General features: G+C 49.2%; 1 protein-coding gene across 1 annotated transcript; it reads left to right on the top strand.

Annotated features, from left to right (window-relative positions):
* Nucleotides 1-3,460: 3,460 nt before the first annotated feature.
* On the top strand, nt 3,461-22,067 carry LOC143815017 (putative gastrointestinal growth factor xP1). The gene is made up of 3 exons (XM_077293796.1): nt 3,461-3,590; nt 20,506-20,652; nt 21,094-22,067. The coding sequence occupies exons 1-3, from the start codon at nt 3,509-3,511 to the stop codon at nt 21,105-21,107; spliced, it is 243 nt and encodes an 80-aa protein (XP_077149911.1). The 5' UTR covers nt 3,461-3,508; the 3' UTR covers nt 21,108-22,067.

The following is a 22,067-nucleotide window of genomic DNA, read 5'->3' as shown; positions in this document are numbered from 1 at the left end:
GTCCTGCCTGTGTTCCTGATGTCCTGCCTGTGTTCCTGATGTCCTGCCTGTGTTCCTGATGTCCTGCCTGTGTTCCTGATGTCCTGCCTGTGTTCCTGATGTCCTGCCTGTGTTCCTGATGTCCTGCCTGTGTTCCTGATGTCCTGCCTGTGTTCCTGATGTCCTGCCTGTGTTCCTGATGTCCTGCCTGTGTTCCTGATGTCCTGCCTGTGTTCCTGATGTCCTGCCTGTGTTCCTGATGTCCTGCCTGTGTTCCTGATGTCCTGCCTGTGTTCCTGATGTCCTGCCTGTGTTCCTGATGTCCTGCCTGTGTTCCTGATGTCCTGCCTGTGTTCCTGATGTCCTGCCTGTGTTCCTGATGTCCTGCCTGTGTTCCTGATGTCCTGCCTGTGTTCCTGATGTCCTGCCTGTGTTCCTGATGTCCTGCCTGTGTTCCTGATGTCCTGCCTGTGTTCCTGATGTCCTGCCTGTGTTCCTGATGTCCTGCCTGTGTTCCTGATGTCCTGCCTGTGTTCCTGATGTCCTGCCTGTGTTCCTGATGTCCTGCCTGTGTTCCTGATGTCCTGCCTGTGTTCCTGATGTCCTGCCTGTGTTCCTGATGTCCTGCCTGTGTTCCTGATGTCCTGCCTGTGTTCCTGATGTCCTGCCTGTGTTCCTGATGTCCTGCCTGTGTTCCTGATGTCCTGCCTGTGTTCCTGATGTCCTGCCTGTGTTCCTGATGTCCTGCCTGTGTTCCTGATGTCCTGCCTGTGTTCCTGATGTCCTGCCTGTGTTCCTGATGTCCTGCCTGTGTTCCTGATGTCCTGCCTGTGTTCCTGATGTCCTGCCTGTGTTCCTGATGTCCTGCCTGTGTTCCTGATGTCCTGCCTGTGTTCCTGATGTCCTGCCTGTGTTCCTGATGTCCTGCCTGTGTTCCTGATGTCCTGCCTGTGTTCCTGATGTCCTGCCTGTGTTCCTGATGTCCTGCCTGTGTTCCTGATGTCCTGCCTGTGTTCCTGATGTCCTGCCTGTGTTCCTGATGTCCTGCCTGTGTTCCTGATGTCCTGCCTGTGTTCCTGATGTCCTGCCTGTGTTCCTGATGTCCTGCCTGTGTTCCTGATGTCCTGCCTGTGTTCCTGATGTCCTGCCTGTGTTCCTGATGTCCTGCCTGTGTTCCTGATGTCCTGCCTGTGTTCCTGATGTCCTGCCTGTGTTCCTGATGTCCTGCCTGTGTTCCTGATGTCCTGCCTGTGTTCCTGATGTCCTGCCTGTGTTCCTGATGTCCTGCCTGTGTTCCTGATGTCCTGCCTGTGTTCCTGATGTCCTGCCTGTGTTCCTGATGTCCTGCCTGTGTTCCTGATGTCCTGCCTGTGTTCCTGATGTCCTGCCTGTGTTCCTGATGTCCTGCCTGTGTTCCTGATGTCCTGCCTGTGTTCCTGATGTCCTGCCTGTGTTCCTGATGTCCTGCCTGTGTTCCTGATGTCCTGCCTGTGTTCCTGATGTCCTGCCTGTGTTCCTGATGTCCTGCCTGTGTTCCTGATGTCCTGCCTGTGTTCCTGATGTCCTGCCTGTGTTCCTGATGTCCTGCCTGTGTTCCTGATGTCCTGCCTGTGTTCCTGATGTCCTGCCTGTGTTCCTGATGTCCTGCCTGTGTTCCTGATGTCCTGCCTGTGTTCCTGATGTCCTGCCTGTGTTCCTGATGTCCTGCCTGTGTTCCTGATGTCCTGCCTGTGTTCCTGATGTCCTGCCTGTGTTCCTGATGTCCTGCCTGTGTTCCTGATGTCCTGCCTGTGTTCCTGATGTCCTGCCTGTGTTCCTGATGTCCTGCCTGTGTTCCTGATGTCCTGCCTGTGTTCCTGATGTCCTGCCTGTGTTCCTGATGTCCTTCTGGGATCGGTGTCTGATGTTCTCCTGCTGAGCCTGTGCTACGTCCTAGGCCTGAAAGATTGGCTGTCCTAGTATGCCCGTGCCAGATGACCCTGGACTGCATCAACCCATGATGACTCCCGCCATTGTCTGACGTCTGAGTCGTGTACCCTTCCTAGACATGTGGAATCGGGATCCTGACATCATTATGTTTTGTTATGTACTGTGCTATCATTTAAGCAAACTTTGTTTCATCATACCTGAAGTTGTGCGGTGTAGTCTAGTTCTGCATATCTACATCTTGTTCACATGCTCAGCTGCCACAGACCCTGCTCGCTACCGTTCCCTAGTCTGGGTAGGTCCAGGTTACTCTGTGGTCCAGTGGGTCCACATTGCGTTCCTTTTTGGGACGCTCGCCCACGTCGTCATGGTCTGGCTACGTGGAGGTGTCGGCTCGGCCACGTTTTCGGTCGCAGCCGTAACAATTGTCTCCTTAATGGTGCCATAGGCTTCTTGCCACTATATCAATGGAAGCATATCAAAAGTTCTGGTTCTCATAAGGTGAGGATAAAAAAATTACTGGTAATCCCCTCATGCTGAAGGCCAATATGACGATTGAAGAGCAGAAGGTCCAGCTGACTTTATAACTGGATAATGCTTCTCCTTGGGCCTGATAGGCTTAAAGGGGTTGTTCACCTCTGGGGATATTTTTGTTTGTACTTAAAAGCATGTAATTTGGGATAAAAATAATTTTTGCTATTGGGTTTGATTAAATATTTTGTACCATTTTGCTTTTACAGACTTTTTATTGCCCTGCACATTCAACTTTGATCCTAGAGCATTGGATCACATTTTTCAGACACTCAGATCCAGCTGATCAGAGTGTCATTGGCATAATCATCACGATTCCTTCGGATGAGAGAATCGACGGCCGTGTGCACCTGTGCCCTTATGATAAAAGCCATACACAATATTTATTTGTAGAGACATGATTCGGGATAATGTTTCTCCTCTGATCTAATTAGGCTGTATGAGAGACCTCTTACTGGGGTCCAAGGGGTGACATCTCTCCTTGTGGTGAGTGACGTGCTTGACATGGCTGTGTAAGGAGACTTAAAGGCCATGCAATGCTCTTTTGGGAAATTTAAATATGCAAAATACCTCTTCAGAGAAAAATCAACGATATAACACAAGCAGATCAAAACAATGAAAAACTACTACAGGAAACGCTGTATTACTAAAGTTCCTTTAAGAGCCATATGTTTGAATGTCTACAAACAAAGCTCAAATGGAGACAATAAAGCTAGTTCAGTCTGCGTCAGTAGGTATTGACTCTCGGGTCTTTTGCACACTTATGGCATCATATTTTGGGCTGTTTGGAAATCACTCGAATTTCTTTCCCAAAATAATATTGGAATTGGCAAATATTTACTCCAGATAAGATGGAAAAGATTGTGACCAACTGGACGTGCACTGTGCCAAAACAAAGGCCTACAACAAGAGACCATTGTGTTAACCAACATTTTGACAGACCCACCCTAATAAACATAACCTGAAAAGACATAGCAAACAACTAAGAATATAAAGTTAATTCCCGTAAGACTCGTCCATTCTACTCTCGACTCCAACCATCAACAGGCAACACCAAGTGAGGAGACCAGCCATGAACTACAAGGTGTTTTGCTTATTTGCCATCGCCCTCATCGTTGGGTCCTCCAGCTTCGTACATGGTCAGAATGCGCCAAGTAAGTTATCCACATTTGTTTATAAAATATATTACTATATAAAGTTGCTATAAAGTTGTCAAAGAGTATTTCATATGGTTTTCTAGTTTATCTGTGTGAAAGTACTTTATTAGGATATTTTGGGTTACTGAAGATCAGATGTAAATCATTGATTGCAGCTCTGGTAGGTTGTTTAGGGTTGTTGTCCTGTTGGAAGGTGAACCTTTTTACCGTTGCTAGCTGCCCCCCTATATGGCATGTAGAAAAAAAGGTGATCTGGTCAGATGAGACCAAAGTAGAACTTTTTGGGCTAAATGCAAAGTGCTTTGCATTGAATAAAACTAGCACTGCACATTACCCTGAAAACACCATCCCCACCGTCACACATGGTGGTGGCATCATAATTCTGTGTGGAGGCTTTTCTTCAGCGGGGCAGAGATAGGGATGCTGGTCAGAGTTGATAGGAAGATGAATAGAGCTAAATACAGGGCAATCATGGAGGTAATCCTGTTAGAGGCTACAAAAGACTTAAGACTGGGGCGAGATTCACCTTCCAGCAGGACAACAACCCTAAGCATCTGGCCAAAGCTACAATGGAGGGTTTAGATCAAAGCATATTTATGTGTGTGAATGGTCCAGTCACCGTCCAGACCTAAATCCGAGGGAGAATCTGTGACAAGATGTGAAAATTGCTATTCACAGATGAATCCATCCAATCTCACTGAGCGAGAGCGAGTGTGAAAAGAAGAAGGGGCAAAGATGTCACCTTTAGATATGAAAACTGGGACAGACAGACCCTAAAAGACTGCAGCAGCACCGTAATTGCAGTGAAACGTACACCAACAAAGTATTGACTCACAGGGGCTCAATACTAATGCATGGCACAATTTTCAGATTTATATATTTAAAATAATTAGAAAACCCTTTACACTTCACAAATACTTGTTACTTTGTGTTGATGTCACATAGAATCCCAATAAAATTACAGTGGCATATAAAAGTTTGTGCACCCTTGGTCAAAATGACTGTTATTGTGAACCGTTAAGCAACTTGAAGATGAAATTATCTATAAAAGGCCTAAAGTTAACGATGACACATTTCCTTTGTATTTCAGGCAAATATATATTGTCATATTTTACATTTTAAAAATTACAAAAAGGAAAATAGGCCAATGTAAAAGTTTGGACACCCTGCATAGTTAGTACCTAATAGCCCCTCCTTTTGAAAGTATCACAGCTTGTAAAAGTTTTTTTGTAGCCAGACGAGAGTCTTTCAATTCTTGTTTCAGGGATTTTCATCCATTCTTCTTTGGAAGATTCTTCCAGTTCTTTGAGATTCCTGGGTTGTCTTGCATTCTCTGCTATTTTGACGTCTAGTCACAGATTTTCAATGATGCTCAGATCAGGGGACTGTGATGGCCATTGTAAAACCTTTAGCTTGTGCCTTTTGAAGTCATCTATTGTGGATTGTGATGTGTGTTTAGGATCATTATCCATTTGTAGAAGCCATCCTCTTTTCCACAGATGGTGTTATGTTTGCATCAAGAAATTGTTGAAATTTAATTGAATCCATTTTTCCCTCTACCCATGAAATATTCTCTGTGCCATTGGCTGCAACTCAACCCCAAAGCATGATTAATCCACCCCCATGTTTAATGGTTAGTGAGATGTGATTTTTCTGAAATTCTTTTCCATTTTTTCTTCACACATATCTTTGATCATTGTGGCCAAAGAGTTCTATTTTAACCTCATCAGTCCACATGACATGTTTTCAAAATGCATCAGGCTTATTTAGATGTTCTTTTGCATACTTCTGACACTGAATTTTATGGTGAGGACGCAGGAGAGGTTTTCTTCTGATGACTTTTTCATAAAGGTCATATTTGTGCAGGTGTCTCTGAACAGTAGAACAATGTACTACAACTCCATAGTCTGCTAAATCTTTGTGAAGGTCTTTTGCAGTCAAACGGGGGTTCTGATTTGCCTCTCGAGCAATCATATGAGCAGAACTCACTGAAATTTTCCCTGGTTTTCAAGACCTTATCTTGACCTCCACTGTTCCTGGTAACGGCCATTTTTTAATTACATACCTTTCTAACTCAGGAAAGGGCAACTTGAAATCGCTTTGCTATCTTCTTATAGCCTTCTCCTGCTTTGTGGGCCTCCACCATTTTCATTTTCAGAGTGCTAGGCAGATGCTTGGAAGAACTCTTGGCTACTGTTTTTTGGCACAAGGTTAGAGGAGGCTGGGTTTTTATAAAGCTGGGAAATTTGCATCACCTGACCTTTCCTAATGATGAAGGTGAACAAGCCATAACCCTAACAGGCTAATTAAGGTCTGAAATATTGGTCAAAGTTATCTGAGCACACAGATCTCCCAGGGTGCCAAACTTGCTAAACTGTTCATAATAAGAGAAATTTTGACCAGGGGTGCCAAAACTTTAACATGCCACTGTAAGTTTGTGGGTGTAACATCAAAAAATGTGGAAAAGTTTCTTGCATATGAATATTTTTTTACCAAGGCATTGTATAAAGCTTTGTATAGACTTCCTGATCACTGGTTGTCCCGAATGCTGGGATTCCCATCAATTCTGGGAATCGGGGCTGTGAAGACCCTTTTGTTAATGCAGTGGTGTTCAATCATGTGCACTTCTGCTCCATTCATTCTGTATGGGACCTCCAGAGATATCGAGGGCAGAGAGTTAGATGATCTTCTACATTCTTACGGATTGTGGATAATCTCCAAACTTGGCACAACATCTTTAAGTTACCAACTTTTGAAAATGGTCTTTGCGGATAATATTTTTTCATAACCATACCACTAGTGTTGAGCATTCCGATACCGCAAGTATCGGGTATCGGCCGATACTTGCTGTATCGGAATTCCGATACCGGGATTCCGATACTTGCCGCGTATCGGATACCGGAATCGGAAGTTCCAAGATTCAAAATTCCGAAATTCAGCCAATGAGAATGATTCCAAGTGTGGGCACATCCTGTTTAGCATGGAGGGCATGAAACTACTGGCAAGGCTGTGATTGGCTGCTGAAATGATGTCATGATGCAGTTTAAAAGTCGCTGGCGCCATTTTGCGATCACTCTGCTGTGAATTCAGTTAGTGACAGGACGCTGTTTGCTGACTGAGGGACAGTTTAGAGATAGCGATTTGCTTCTTTGTGCTTTCCAAAGGCTAATTTAGCAACCGCTGTGTTCACCTACTATTCACCTTGCTTTTGCCTTGTAGCGCTGTTTTCACAGCGATCTGCAAGGTCTGTGTGTGTGTGTGTGTGTGAGTGCAGCCCACTCTCTAGTCTGAGTGCAGCCACATAGGCCATCCATAGCTGGTTGTATTCAGTTCAGGGAGGGTGGTTCATTGCCTCATACTGTTCTTTTTTTTTTTTTTTTCAAGTAGTGTAGTCTGCTGCTAATTTATTAAAAAAAATCCTATTAGTGTCTTTCCACCCGTCTCCAGCTAATTTGTGGAAAAACACTACATAGGATAACGTAGAGGAGGGTTTTTGGGCCTTGCAGCGCCGTTTACGGCTGTCTGCACGGTCTCCGTGTGATTGCAGCTCGCCCTGTAGTCTGTGAGCAGCCATAGCCTGGTTGTCTCCAGCTCAGGGTTGTTCACTGCGTCATACCGCCAAATCAATTTTCATTTTGTTTTAAGTAGTGCAGGCTGCTGCACATTTTTTCAAAAAATTCCTATTAGTGTCTTTCCACCCGTCTCCAGCTAATTTGTGGAAAAACACTACATAGGATAACGTAGAGGAGGGTTTTTGGGCCTTGCAGCGCCGTTTACGGCTGTCTGCACGGTCTCCGTGTGACTGCAGCTCGCCCTGTAGTCTGTGAGCAGCCATAGCCTGGTTGTCTCCAGCTCAGGGTTGTTCACTGCGTCATACCGCCAAATCAATTTTCATTTTGTTTTAAGTAGTGCAGGCTGCTGCACATTTTTTCAAAAAATTCCTATTAGTGTCTTTCCACCCGTCTCCAGCTAATTTGTGGAAAAACACTACATAGGATAACGTAGAGGAGGGTTTTTGGGCCTTGCAGCGCCGTTTACGGCTGTCTGCACGGTCTCCGTGTGACTGCAGCTCGCCCTGTAGTCTGTGAGCAGCCATAGCCTGGTTGTCTCCAGCTCAGGGTTCTTCACTGCGTCATACCGCCAAATCAATTTTCATTTTGTTTTAAGTAGTGCAGGCTGCTGCACATTTTTTCAAAAAAATCCTATTAGTGTCTTTCCACCCGTCTCCAGCTAACTTGTGGAAAAACACTACATAGGATAACGTAGAGGAGGGTTTTTGGGCCTTGCAGCGCCGTTTACGTCTGTCTGCACGGTCTCCGTGTGACTGCAGCTCTATCCGTTGTCAGTTCAGCCCCCAAAAAATAAATAAATAATAAAGTTCACCAAACACACCAGTTACACCACTTTACATTTGTGTAGGCCACATTAGCTCATATTAAAGTCTAGTCCACACTTTAGAAAATTAGTGTTTCTTATACCTGTTAGGAGGAGTTGCTCAGGAATAAGCACACAAAGCCGTTAGTACTTTTCTGCTTATCTTTATCAGTCAACCAAGATGAAGAAGGCAGTGAGTAAGGCACGTGGGCGTGGGCGTGGGCGCGGAGCAGGGAGGGGACGTGGGGATTCTGTGCCTGCTGCGGGCACCGGTGACTCATCAGCACCCACTTTCACCAGGCAACAGTCATTCATGCGCAGCTTTGTGTCAGAGCGCCGTACACCGCTGCTGCGTGAAGAACAAATTGAAGCCGTTGTCGGATGGATGGCAGCTAATGCATCAACTTCAATTAGTGCCACATCCTCTCAGACACAGAGCACTGGAGAGCAGCCATCTGTCTCTTCACCACCTGCCAAATTGCCCAGGCAGACAGAGAGCCCAGGACAGGAGCCGTCTCTACTTCTGTTCTCTGAATCTCTTGGCTTGGAAACAGGGGGCCAGCCAAGCAGCATTGAAGAAATGGAAGAAGAGGCAGGGTGCAGTGATGCCCAACAGCTTTTTCTCTCTTCCTCTGAAGAGGCGGGTGGGCCAGTGGCTCCGGTCACCACATCGCAGGCCGCATCAGCTGATGATGACACTCAGGTGCCACTTACTGGTGCGTGCTCTGCTGCTGAGACTACCCAGGAGGAGCAGTTGGGGGCAGAGGGTAGTGTAGATGATGAAGTCCTTGACCCATCTTGGCGTGAGGGACAGGAAGGTGGTGGGAGCAGCTCTGAGGAAGAGATTCCCCGTACAGCCCAAAGAGGGAGAGGGAGGGGGAAGACTGCGGATCCTGCAGCCTCCGCTTTGGCACCCGTTAGGAGCATGTCTCTTCCAAAAGCCAAAAAGGGCGCTCCCAAGACTTGCAGTGCCTGGTCCTTTTTTGACACAGTTGCAGATGACATTTGCTATGTCAGATGCAAGGTGTGTCATCAAAAAGTCAAAAGAGGTCGAAATGTCAGCAACCTCAATACCTCCAACATGTGGAAACATGTGCGCAACAGGCACCCGGCGGAGTTAGAAAAACACACTGAAGAGCTAGGCCAACCAACAGCGGCAGCTACCACCACTTCAGCTCGTGTTGCCTCTTCCTCTAGCTCACACGCAGCTGGTTCAGCTTCCTCCCAGGATCGCCGTGGAAGAACCTCTGGCCCTGTTGTCCAGAGACCCGCTGTAATTCCACCCGCAGCACCACTTTCCCAGTCATCCACACACTCCCAGCCCAGTCTACAGCCATCGGTAGTACAGGCATGGGAGAAAAGGCGGCCTTTCTCGTCAAACCACCCACGAGCACAGGCTCTGACTGCAGGCATTGCCAAACTTCTGTCACTGGAAATGCTGTCATTCAGGCTGGTGGAGACTGACAGCTTCCGTGACTTGATGTCATTGGCAGTCCCACAGTACAATGTGCCCAGCCGCTTTTACTTCAGCAGGCAAGCCGTCCCTGCCCTGCACAAGCATGTGGAGGGACACATAAAACACGCGCTACTGAACGCCGTCAGTAGCAAGGTCCACCTCACCACCGATGCGTGGACCAGTCAACATGGACAGGGGCGATACCTTTCCCTCACTGCCCATTGGGTTAATGTCGTTGAGCCGGGTACAGACCGTGCGAGTGGCGCAGGACGTGTCCTGCCCACTCCAAGGATTGCAGGAATCCATTCTGTACGCATTGACTCCTCCTCTTACACCAGTTCCTCAGAATCATCGCTGCAGGAGCCGTCACAGTCCACCTCCACATGGACCCGTGATGAACGTGTACCTGTTACGACCGACATGAGCACAGCCGTGGCCAAACGTCAACAGGCCGTCTTGAAATTAATTTTTTTGGGGAATCGTAGCCACACAGCGCAGGAGCTCTGGAATGCCATTAAACAGGAGAGCAATGTGTGGTTTGTGCCAGCGAATCTCCAGCCAGGCATGGTAGTGTGTGATAATGGCCGAAATCTGGTGGCAGCTCTGGGCCTCGGCAACCTCACTCACATCCCATGTCTGGCACATGTGCTCAATTTGGTCATGCAGAGCTTTTTGAGGGACTATCCGGATCTTGATGCACTGCTGCACAAGGTCCGCCTAGAGTGTGCTCACTTGCGGCGTTCCAGCACGGCAAAAGCGCGCATTGCGGCTCTGCAGCGCCGACACCGCCTGCCAGAACATCGCATCATATGTGACCTACCTACCAGGTGGAATTCCACGTTACATATGTTGGAGCGGTTGTGTGAGCAGCAGCAAGCTGTAATGGAGTACCAGCTGCTTCAGGCGCAAAGAAGTCGCAGTCAGCGCCGTACAGACTTCACAACCACAGAGTGGGCCACTATGAATGACGTCTGCCAGGTTTTGCGTCCCTTTGATTATTCCACGCGGATGGCGAGTGCAGATGATGCACTAGTCAGCATGACTGTCCCCCTTATCTGCCTGCTTGAAAAATCACTGCAAGCGCTAAGGGATGATGTTGTGGAAGAGGTGGAGGATGAGGATTCAGCATTTCCATCATCTTCTGGACAGTCAGCGCCACGTGGTTCCTCACAAACGCGTAGGCAGGGGACAGTTTGTGAGGAGGATGAGGAGGAGTCAATGGAGGAGGAAGACATCCGTCCAGAGGAGGGAGTTACCGAATTGTCCAGTACTCAGTGTGTACAGCGAGGGTGGGGTGATGACGAGCGGGCAGATATCACGCCTCCAGCAGGGGACAGCGTTTCTTGGGCAGTTGGCAGTCTGCAGCACATGGTGGATTACATGCTGCAGTGCCTGAGAAACGACCGCCGCATCGCCCACATTCTCAACATGTCTGATTATTGGGTGTTCACCCTCCTCGATCCTCGCTACCGGGACAACGTAGAAAGCCTCATCACACCGTTGAACCGGGAGCGAAAAATGCGGGAGTACCAAGACACACTGGTCAATTCCATCATCTTCTCCATTCCAACTGAGAGAAGTGCTGCTAGTGCATTCCAAAGCAGCTCAGTGCGTCCAGGCAGTGGTGGAGGCTCTGCACAAAGAGGGAGCAGAAGCAGTGCCTCTGCCCAAGGCAAGACCAGTATGGCCCAACTGTGGCACAGTTTTCTGTGCCCCCCACAAAAGTCTACACCATCACAGACGGCTCCAGTCAGCAGGAGGCAACGGTTCCGTCAGATGGTGACAGACTACATGTCTTGCCCTCTTGCTGTACTCCCAGACGGCTCTTCCCCTTTCAAGTTTTGGGTCTCAAAGCTGGATACATGGCCAGAGCTAAGCCAGTATGCATTGGAGGTGCTGTCTTGCCCTGCGGCCAGTGTATTATCGGAACGTGTCTTTAGTGCTGCAGGTGGTGTACTAACTGACCGTCGCATGCGACTATCCTCCGATAACGTTGACCGGCTTACTTTCCTGAAAATGAACAAGGCCTGGATCTCGCAGGAATTTGCCACTCCTCCTCCTGATTAAATAATTAGGTCACTGCATACGTTATCCAGGTCTCCTGTTGTGTTCATCTTTCTACCACCTGAACTTAAATTCCTGGGCTCCAACACCGCCAGTTGAGGCTCAGAAGTGCCGTCAGCACAGTCAAAACATACGACCCAGTGTTATTGGGTTTCAGTAACGTCAGCTGATCCCCAGCTGTGTAGCCGGCAATGTGTCATGCGACCGCCACGCTGACACAACAACTGAAATGTAAGGGAATCTGTCCCCCCCCCCCCAAGGCGTTTGTTACTGAAAGAGCCTCCTTGTGCAGCAGTAATGCTGCACAAGGAAAAGGTAGCTATTTTGGTTTAGCTCCTTGCACACGCAGAACTTAACACTTATAAAATGTGTCCACTGATACCGTAAAACCGTCCCGGAGGTGGGACTTTCCTTCGTAATATGACGCAGCACAGCCGTCATTCCTCCCCCCCCGGCGCCGCGCCCCGGCTCCTCAGCGTTGTTTGATTCCGTCCCGGAGCCTGCGCTGTTATGTTATCCCGTGGCCAGGCACACTTAGCGCTGCCCGTCTTCTGGCATCATTTGGTGTCAGGATGGCTGCGCCTGTGCGGCCGCGCTGGCCGAGAGCCCGCCTCGCAGTGTCTTCTGATTTAATCTCACTGGGGGCCTGGGATCCATGGACATGCGCAGTGCATATCTGAACCTCCACCTCTCACTCATCTCCCTATGGCTTCTTCAGACTGTTCGGTGTCAGCTGGTCCCTAATAGCATGCCACGGCCGTGACACCGCACAGTCTTAAGAAGCCGTAGGGAGGGGAGTGAGAGGCGAGGATATGCACTGCGCATGGCCATGGATCCCAGGCCCACAGTGGGATAAAATCAGAAGACACTGCGAGGCGGGCTCTCGGCCAGCGCGGCCGCACAGGCGCAGCCAGCCTGACACCAAATGATGTCAGAAGATGGGCAGCGCTAAGTGTGCCTGGCCAAGGGATAACATAACAGCGCAGGCTCCGGGACGGAATCAAACTACGCTGAGGAGCCGGGGCGCGGCGCCCGGGGGGGAGGAATGACGGCTGTGCTGCATCATATTACGAAGGAAAGTCCCACCTCCGGGACGGTTTCACGGTTTCTGGGGACACATTTTATAAGTGTTTAGTTCTGTGTTTGCAAGGAGCATGATGAAAAGAGCCACCTTTTCCTTTTGCATCTTTTGTGCTGCACAAGCTGGCTCTTTCAGCTACAAACGCCTTGGGGGGGGGGGTTAAAGGTTCCCTTTTGACTTTCTCAGGCTTCGGCCTACATTGTGTTCCTCTGCTTTTCCACCTGTCCCTGGGCTCCAACACCGCTAGTTGCCGTCCAGAAGTGCTGTCCGCACAGTCCCAACAGTCGCTCCTCTGTTATTGGGGTTCAGTAACGTCAGCTGTTCCCCTGCTGTGTGTGTGGCAATCCCTCCTACCTCCTCCACCTCCTTCTCCTCCACCTGTCCCTGGGCTCCAACACCGCTAGTTGTTGCCTGGTAGTGCTGTACGCACAGTCCCGACAGTCCCTCCTCAGTTATTGGGGTTCAGTAACGTCAGCTGTTCCTCTGCTGTGTGTGTGGCAATCCCTCCTACCTCCTCCACCTCCTCCTCCTCCTCCACCTGTCCCTGGGCTCCAACACCGCTAGTTGTTGCCTGGTAGTGCTGTACGCACAGTCCCGACAGTCCCTCCTCTGTTATTGGGGTTCAGTAACGTCAGCTGTTCCCCTGCTGTGTGTGTGGCAATCCCTCCTACCTCCTCCACCTCCTCCTCCTCCTCCACCTGTCCCTGGGCTCCAACACCGCTAGTTGTTGCCTGGTAGTGCTGTACGCACAGTCCCGACAGTCCCTCCTCTGTTATTGGGGTTCAGTAACGTCAGCTGTTCCCCTGCTGTGTGTGTGGCAATCCCTCCTACCTCCTCCACCTCCTCCTCCTCCTCCACCTGTCCCTGGGCTCCAACACCGCTAGTTGTTGCCTGGTAGTGCTGTACGCACAGTCCCGACAGTCCCTCCTCTGTTATTGGGGTTCAGTAACGTCAGCTGTTCCCCTGCTGTGTGTGTGGCAATCCCTCCTACCTCCTCCACCTCCTCCTCCTCCTCCACCTGTCCCTGGGCTCCAACACCGCTAGTTGTTGCCTGGTAGTGCTGTACGCACAGTCCCGACAGTCCCTCCTCTGTTATTGGGGTTCAGTAACGTCAGCTGTTCCCCTGCTGTGTGTGTGGCAATCCCTCCTACCTCCTCCACCTCCTCCTCCTCCTCCACCTGTCCCTGGGCTCCAACACCGCTAGTTGTTGCCTGGTAGTGCTGTACGCACAGTCCCAACAGTCCCTCCTCTGTTATTGGGGTTCAGTAACGTCAGCTGTTCCCCTGCTGTGTGTGTGGCAATCCCTCCTACCTCCTCCACCTCCTCCTCCTCCTCCACCTGTCCCTGGGCTCCAACACCGCTAGTTGTTGCCTGGTAGTGCTGTACGCACAGTCCCGACAGTCCCTCCTCTGTTATTGGGGTTCAGTAACGTCAGCTGTTCCCCTGCTGTGTGTGTGGCAATCCCTCCTACCTCCTCCACCTCCTCCTCCTCCTCCACCTGTCCCTGGGCTCCAACACCGCTAGTTGCCGTCCAGAAGTGCTGTCCGCACAGAGCCAAACACCTCGCCAATGTGTTAGTGGGGTTCAGCACCGCCAGCTGTTCCCCTGCTGTGCAGCCGGCAACGTGTACTGCGACCGCCACGCAGGCACAACAAGTTAAATTTAAGGGAACCTGCCCCCCCCCAGGCGTTTGTTACTGAAGGAGCAACCTTGTGCAGCAGTAATGATGCAAAGGGAAAAAGTGCCTCTTTTCGTGGTGCTCCTTGCACATGCTGATCCTAACACTTATGAAAAGTGTCCCCTCCTACCGTGATACCGTACGGTTGGTGGAACTTTCCTTTGTGATGTGACGCAGCACAGCCATCATTCTTACCCCCTTGGAGCCGTGCGCCGCCTCCTCAGCGTTGTTTGAATCAGTCCCGGAGCCTGCGCTGTTAGGTTAGCCCTTGGCCATGCACACATTTTGCGCTGCCCGTCTTCTGACATCATTTGGTGTCAGGCTGGCTGCGCCTGTGCGGCCGCGCTGGCCGAGAGCCCGCCTCGTACTGTCTTCTGATTTAATCCCACTGGGGGCCTGAGATCCATGGACATGCGCAGTGCATATCTGAACCTCCACCTCTCACTCATCTCCCTATGGCTTCTTCAGACTGTTCGGTGTCAGCTGGTCCCTAATAGCATGCCACGGCCGTGACACCGCACAGTCAGAAGAAGCCGTAGGGAGATGAGTGAGAGGTGGAGGTTCAGATATGCACTGCGCATGTCCATGGATCTCAGGCCCCCAGTGGGATTAAATCAGAAGACAGTACGAGGCGGGCTCTCGGCCAGCGCGGCCGCACAGGCGCAGCCAGCCTGACACCAAATGATGTCAGAAGACGGGCAGCGCAAAATGTGTGCATGGCGAAGGGCTAACCTAACAGCGCAGGCTCCGGGACTGATTCAAACAATGCTGAGGAGGCGGCGCACGGCGCCAAGGGGTTAAGAATGACGTCTGTGCTGCGTCACATCACAAAGGAAAGTTCCACCTACCGGACGGTATCACGGTAGGAGGGGACACTTTTTATAAGTGTTAGGTTCAGCATGTGCAAGGACCATAATTAAAAGAGCTAAGTTTACCTTTTCCAGCATTAGTGCTGTACACGATGGCTCTTTCAGCTACAAACGCCTGGGGGGGGGTTAAAGTTTCCCTTTCAACTTGCTCCAGTGCAGGCTTCGGCCTACACTCTGCTCCCTCTCCTCCTCCTGCTGACCCTGGGCTCTAACACCGCCAGTTGGGGCCCAGATGTGCTAGCTGCACAGAGCCAAACACCAGCCAATGTGTCAGTGGGGTTCAGCACCGCCAGCTGTTCCCCTGCTGTGTAGCCGGCAACGTGTCCTGCAACAGCCACGCAGACACAAGAACTGAAATTGAAGGAAACCTGTCCCCCCTCCCCCAGGCGTTTTTACGTTTTACAGCCACCTTGTACGACAGTAATGCTGCATGTGTGCAAGGTGGCTCATAAACGTATTCTCCTCGCACATGTGGAACTGAAAACACGTCTAAAATGTGTCCTCTGTGTGACCATTTAACCGTCCCGGTGGTGTGACTTTCCTTTGTAATGACACGCTGCAACCCCCTTGGTAGCGCTGCCCGTCTTCTGGCATCATTGTTTGGCTGCCTGCGCCTCTGCGGCCGCCCTGACCCACACAACGCCCTTCGGTGTCTTATTTCTTGGGACTGCGAGGGTGTGATTGATGGGCATGAGCGGTGCATCACTTCGCCTGTCCCTCATCTCCTTCCGCCTTCTTCAGACTGTGCGGCTTCATGGCCGCGGCATGCGATAAGGGATCAGCTGACGCCGCACAGTCTGAAGCGGGTGTAAGGACCCGAGTGCGAGAGGCGAACATATGTGCTGCGCCAGGCCATGAATCCCAGCCCCGCAGTGTTTTAACAATGTTAAGACACTGCGGGGCTGGGATTCATGGTCATCGCGAACCGCACCGGCCGACATTAAATGAGGTCAGAAGATGGGCAGCGCTAACAGCGCTAGGCCAGGGGATAACACGACAGCGCAGACTCCTGTACAGCAAATAACAACGCTCAGGAGGCTGCACCCAGCACCAAGGTGGGATTCTTGACATCTGTGCTGCGTCTCATTACAAAGGGAACTCGCGCCTCCAACACAGTTTGACTGTATAAAGGGCTAAATGTTATACGTGTTTCATTCAGCGTGTGCAAGGAGCAAAATTAAAAGAGCAACCTTTGACTTGTGCAGCACTACTGCTGCATAAGCTGTGGCTCTTCTACTTTGTAACCCCTGAGGGGGGGTTAAAGGTTACCTTTGAAATTGGTTCAAGTAGGCTTCGGCCTACACTCTGCTCCCCCTGCAGAGCCCGGGCTCCAACACCGCCAGTTGGGGCCCGGTACTGCTAGCTGCACAGAGCCAAACACCAGCCAATGTGTCAGTGGGGTTCAGCACCGCCAGCTGTTCCCCTGCTGTGCAGCCGGCAACGTGTCCTGCAACTGCCACGCAGGCACAACAGACCCAAAGCTGCCGCCAGTGCAGGCTTCGGCCTACACTCTGCTCCATCTCCTCCTCCTGCTGACCCCGGGCTCTAACACCGCCAGTTGGGGCCCGGTACTGCTAGCTGCACAGAGAAAAACACCAGCCAATGTGTCAGTGGGGTTCAGCACCGCCAGCTGTTCCCCTGCTGTGCAGCCGGCATCGTGTCCTGCAAAAGCCACGCAGACACTTGCTCTTGTACCTTCTGCTCCCCATCCTGGTTCCAGTACCGTCAGCTGGTTCTGGGCAGAGCCTTTGGCTTAGGTGCCTCCCTCTGGGTATCCGAGTTCCACCAACGTCAGGTGGTCCTTGGTAGTGCTTTCAGGCCCGGGTACCTCCTGCTTAGTAACCGGGTTCCAGTAACGTCAGCTGGTCCTCGGTAGTTCCATTGGCTCTTGGACCTTCGGCTACCCATCCGGGTTCCAGCACCGTCAGCTGGTTCTCGGCAGTGTCTTTTGCTCTTGTACCTTCTGCTCCCCATCCTGGTTCCAGTACCGTCAGCTGGTTCCGGGCAGAGCCTTTGGCTTAGGTGCCTCCCTCTGGGTATCCGAGTTCCACCAACATCAGGTGGTCCTTGGTAGTGCTTTCAGGCACGGGTACCTCCTGCTTAGTAACCGGGTTCCAGTAACGTCAGCTGGTCCTCGGTAGTTCCATTGGCTCTTGGACCTTCGGCTACCCATCCGGGTTCCAGCACCGTCAGCTGGTTCTCGGCAGTGTCTTTTGCTCTTGTACCTTCTGCTCCCCATCCTGGTTCCAGTACCGTCAGCTGGTTCCGGGCAGAGCCTTTGGCTTAGGTGCCTCCCTCTGGGTATCCGAGTTCCACCAACGTCAGGTGGTCCTTGGTAGTGCTTTCAGCACAGGTACCTCCTGCTTAGTAACCGGGTTCCAGTAACGTCAGCTGGTCCTCGGTAGTTCCATTGGCTCTTGGACCTTCGGGTAGCCATCCGAGTTCCAGTTCCATCAGCTGGTTCTCGGCATTTTCTCAGCCTTCTTGTACCTTCTGCTACATTTCCAAGTTCAAGAGACTAAACACGATGACCCGGAAGACCACCCCTAAGATGACGACGACACCAGAGACGACAACCACCGTGATGACGACGACCCTGGAGACGATGACCCTGAAGACCACCCCGATGACGACGACCCCGGAGACGACGACCCTGAAGACCACCCCGATGACGACGACCCCGGAGACGACGACCCTGGAGACGACGACGACCTGGAAGACCGAGAAGCAGAAGAACAAGAGGCTGCAGAACAAAGAGCAGAAGAACATTAAGCATAACACTAAATATCAGAGCAAAAAATATTATCTAAATTATAAGCAGAAGAAGACTAAGCAGTGTATGGGGGTGAGTCCGTTCCTCCTCGTGGTGCCCCTGGATAAAGCCTGATGCTGCAGGCCAAACTGAACGCGGACAAATGTAACTCTTTTGTGACAGGCAGAACGGAAGGTGTAATCTTCAAACTTTTATAGATAACAACTACGGGAATGCCTGTCACAAATAAGAATATGATGAAGAAGTAGAATATGATGAAGATAATAGTAAAATAAAAAGAATATGAACAATGTAACCAAAAAAATAATAGGTAGAAGATGAAGAAGAAGATGAATAAGGTGAAGAAGTTGATGTCAAAGAAGCTGATGATGAGGATAATGAAGAAGAAAGTGTGGGAGAAGTAAAAAAGAAGGTGAAGGGCGTGGAAGTAGTGAAACATCAATATCTGACAAAAATAAGTAAAAAATTAACATAGTCAAAATCTTTCTACCGCCGAACGTCATAAAAAAAACCAAAATCCTGCTATTCTATTACATTGGGCTAAACCTCTGTGCCTTTAATGTCTCCGCCACGTCCCCCAATACATCCTACATTATTCTTAGTTGTTTTCCTTCATGTAGAATGAACCTACAAGTTTATAAAGGGTTTATTTTAATTCCGATATTTTCGTCCCATTGACTTGCATTGGGATCGGGTATCGGTATCGGATTAGATCCGATATTTTGACGGTATCGGCCGATACTTTCCGATACCGATACTTTCCGATATCGGAAAGTATCGCTCAACACTACATACCACCATTCTAAGACCATTCTCTTTCGACATCCCAAGATTAGGGGGCACTGTTCTCTAAAATATTCCAAGTGGTAGCAGCAGAATTGACTACTCATGAGAGGTCTTTTTTTGCCTGTGACTGTCCTTAATTTTCCGTGAGAGAAAGCAAGGATGGTAAAGTTACTGTATAAGGGCTTTACTGGAGTGGAACAATGGTGTCCTATTATTCCCACACAGCTCCTCCCCTGCAGAGACTCTTCTAATTGACATGTTTTAGTGGACCTGATCCACAGAGTCCTTGCAACCTTGTGTTCCCCTTAACTCAAACTTAACCCATAGGGCTCCTTAAATCTTATGTATCATCCCTGTGCCACTTCCCCCCACCGAACCTCTGTTACTTTATGACTCCTTCTGTCCATCACTCTACATCCTCCCCTGCATACACCAACCAAAGAGCCCTTGACATGTTATATTTCGACTGACCTTCTTGAATCTACCCAAACATAACCATTCCTTACTCAAAGACCCTTCTACCTTGTGTTTCCACCAGATCACGCCCTGGTTAGGGGGTCAAGAAGGTTTAGAGCCGGCCCTGCTGAAACACATATTTAATGTTGAAAGGCATAAACTGTCAGGTTCAATAGGTGAGGTAGACCCTCTAAGCCTCAGGTTTGGGTGGACACACAAACACCAGACATTGATGCAGCAGGTAGAAAGGTGCGTGGGCAGCGAGGACTAGTCATGCTCAGGCATCTCAGGAGCAGCAGGCTGGATGAAGTGGAACACAGAAGGGAAGGAAGCAAGTAAAAGGACAGTATGCAGATAAGGCAGACGTCTAGAGGTCTAGAGTCTCAATCCAAAGACACAGATGTGTACTTAAATGGGCCTTAAATAGATCCGATGTGGAGCACAACAAAGGGCAGTGGACCCAGGGGAAGGAAGCAGAACCTGTGATACCACGTGTGTAATACAAGCATTGTATTTTGCTTGTAACAATAAGTTATAAGAGACATATAGGTATCTTCATCGTCTGATGTCTGTATATATTATGTTAATATAGGCTTAGGGAAATTAATTATTGGAACACAAGTGTTTTATCAAGTATCTAAGTTTTATTCAGTGGCTGTCACTTAATTTCCTTTAAGTAGAAATGAGCAAAATTTGCTGAAAATTTCAATTCATCAGTTTGCTTGAAATTAGCAAAAAAAAAGTTTGATTTGGGTTGAATGTTCCTTATTATTCTTTATGGCCTTTGTAGACCCCAGAGCTTAACAAATATAGGGTGTAAGGAAAAAAGAAAAATGTCACTGACCTGGCCTCCCCCGCCCCAGCCCACCATCCCTCCCTGCCGCAGCCCACTCGTCGGACCTCTTCTTTCCTCCAGCGTTCAATGCTGTCTTTGGATATCTTCCTGGCATCTAACATCATGACATGGGTTGCTTCAACTGAGGCCTCACCAGCCCCTTGGGAGGAGCATGTCAAATCTTGATGTGAAGGGCTTTTTTTTGGAGCAGAAGGAAGATGCCCAAAGTGGATCTACCATGCTGGAGGAAAAAAGAGGACCAGATATTGGGCTGCGGCAGTTGAAAGACAGGTAAGGCACGATAAATATCAGTTGGTTTAACACCTTTTCCAAAACTCTGCAACTCAGAAAAATAAGACGCCATTTTGATGATTTTGGATCATAAAAAATTTCGGACTGAGGAAAAATCTGAATTTTTTTAGAATATTCGAGGCAAATTCAATTTACCAAAAACCGATTAGCTCAACCCTACCTATAACCTCCTTTACAGCTGCCGCCTGACTCTGAGCTTACCATACATGATTTTTTTATCATTTTTAGATGAAGTTCAATGCTCCGTTACCCCATTTTCAAGAGTGAATTGTGGAGAACCCGGCATCACAGCGGAACAATGTATGGCGAAGAATTGCTGCTATAACGATATGGACTATGATGCCATCTGGTGCTTCTATCCTCACCCAAATGAAGGTAAGATTTAAAGAATTGTGCAGACTCAAAACAACGTCCCATAGTCTCATTGTACCCAAGTTTCATCTGTGGTCAATGGTTGCATGAGAACGTAGAATGGGAAAACAGCGCCATCCTTGTTCCCTGGTTGTCTCTGGTACTGCAGCTCAGCTCTTTTAATTTCAATGAGACCAATGGACAAACAAACTTACTAGAGTTTTAAGTTTTGGAGAAAAAAGGCAGATTTTGATTATTTATATATATAAATATATATATATATATATATATATATATATATATATATATATATATATATATATATTTTTTTTTCTTTTTTTAAAGTTACTTTTATGCAGTAGAACTTGGAAATTGTAATGGTTTAATTTTTTGGATTTTAGCTTTCATTACATATCCAGTGCCCTCATTTAACGCTAAATACTCATGGCTGTTTTTCTTCTATAGAATGCGAGTTTTAATCAGATTCTGATGGACAACCCGGTCTCTGCCAATGGAAGAAATGCAATAAGTCACGATCGTCATCATGTTTCATATCTTCACGGATGGAACAATCGGAGAACTATCTCTGCCTGATAAGATTTCACATTGTAAAAGACTTTCCCTCTTTCTAAATGCATTAGGGTACTGTCACACAGTGCAATTTTGATCGCTACGACGGCACGATTCGTGACGTTCTAGCGATATCGTTACGATCTCGCAGTGTCTGACACGCTACTGCGATCAGGGACCCTGCTGAGAATCGTACGTCGAAGCAGATCGTTTGAAACTTTCTTTCGTCGCTGGATCTCCCGCTGTCATCGCTGGATCGTTGTGTGTGACAGCGATCCAGCGATGCGTTCGCTGGTAACCAGGGTAAACATCGGGTTACTAAGCGCAGGGCCGCGCTTAGTAACCCGATGTTTACCGTGGTTACCAGCGTAAAAGTAAAAAAAAAAAAAAACGTACATACTCACCATCTGATGTCCGTCAGGTCCCTTGCCGTCCGCTTCCCGCTCTGACTGTCTGCCGGCCGGAAAGTGAGAGCAGATCACAGCGGTGACGTCACTGCTGTGCTGCGCTCTCACTGTACGGCGGCACTCAGTCACAGCAGGAAGCAGACGGCAAGGGACCTGACGGACATCAGATGGTGAGTATGTACGGTTTGGTTTTTTTTACTTTTACGCTGGTAACCACGGTAAACATCGGGTTACTAAGCGCGGCCCTGCGCTTAGTAACCCGATGTTTACCCTGGTTACCCGGGGACTTCGGCATCGCTCCAGCGCCGTGATTGCAAAGTGTGACCGCAGTCTACGACGCTGGAGCGATAATCATACGACGCTGCGACGTCACGAATCGTGCCGTCGTAGCGATCAAAATTGCACTGTGTGACGGTACCCTTACAGCCTGGCACTTATGTAAAGTAATAAAGATCCAATTAG

Source organism: Ranitomeya variabilis, chromosome 3 (genome assembly GCF_051348905.1).
Source record: "Ranitomeya variabilis isolate aRanVar5 chromosome 3, aRanVar5.hap1, whole genome shotgun sequence".
Classification (NCBI taxonomy): domain Eukaryota; kingdom Metazoa; phylum Chordata; class Amphibia; order Anura; family Dendrobatidae; genus Ranitomeya; species Ranitomeya variabilis.
The sequence above is the reverse complement of the archived record's forward strand: the minus strand, read 5'-3'. Positions and strand labels throughout refer to the sequence as shown.

Excerpts from the sequence above, each read along its gene's own strand:
- LOC143815017 (XM_077293796.1), top strand. The coding sequence starts at position 3,509 with ATGAACTACAAGGTGTTTTGCTTATTTGCCATCGCCCTCATCGTTGGG. Across the intron at positions 3,591-20,505 it reads ACATGGTCAGAATGCGCCAA|ATGAAGTTCAATGCTCCGTT; the intron begins GTAAGTTATCCA and ends TATCATTTTTAG.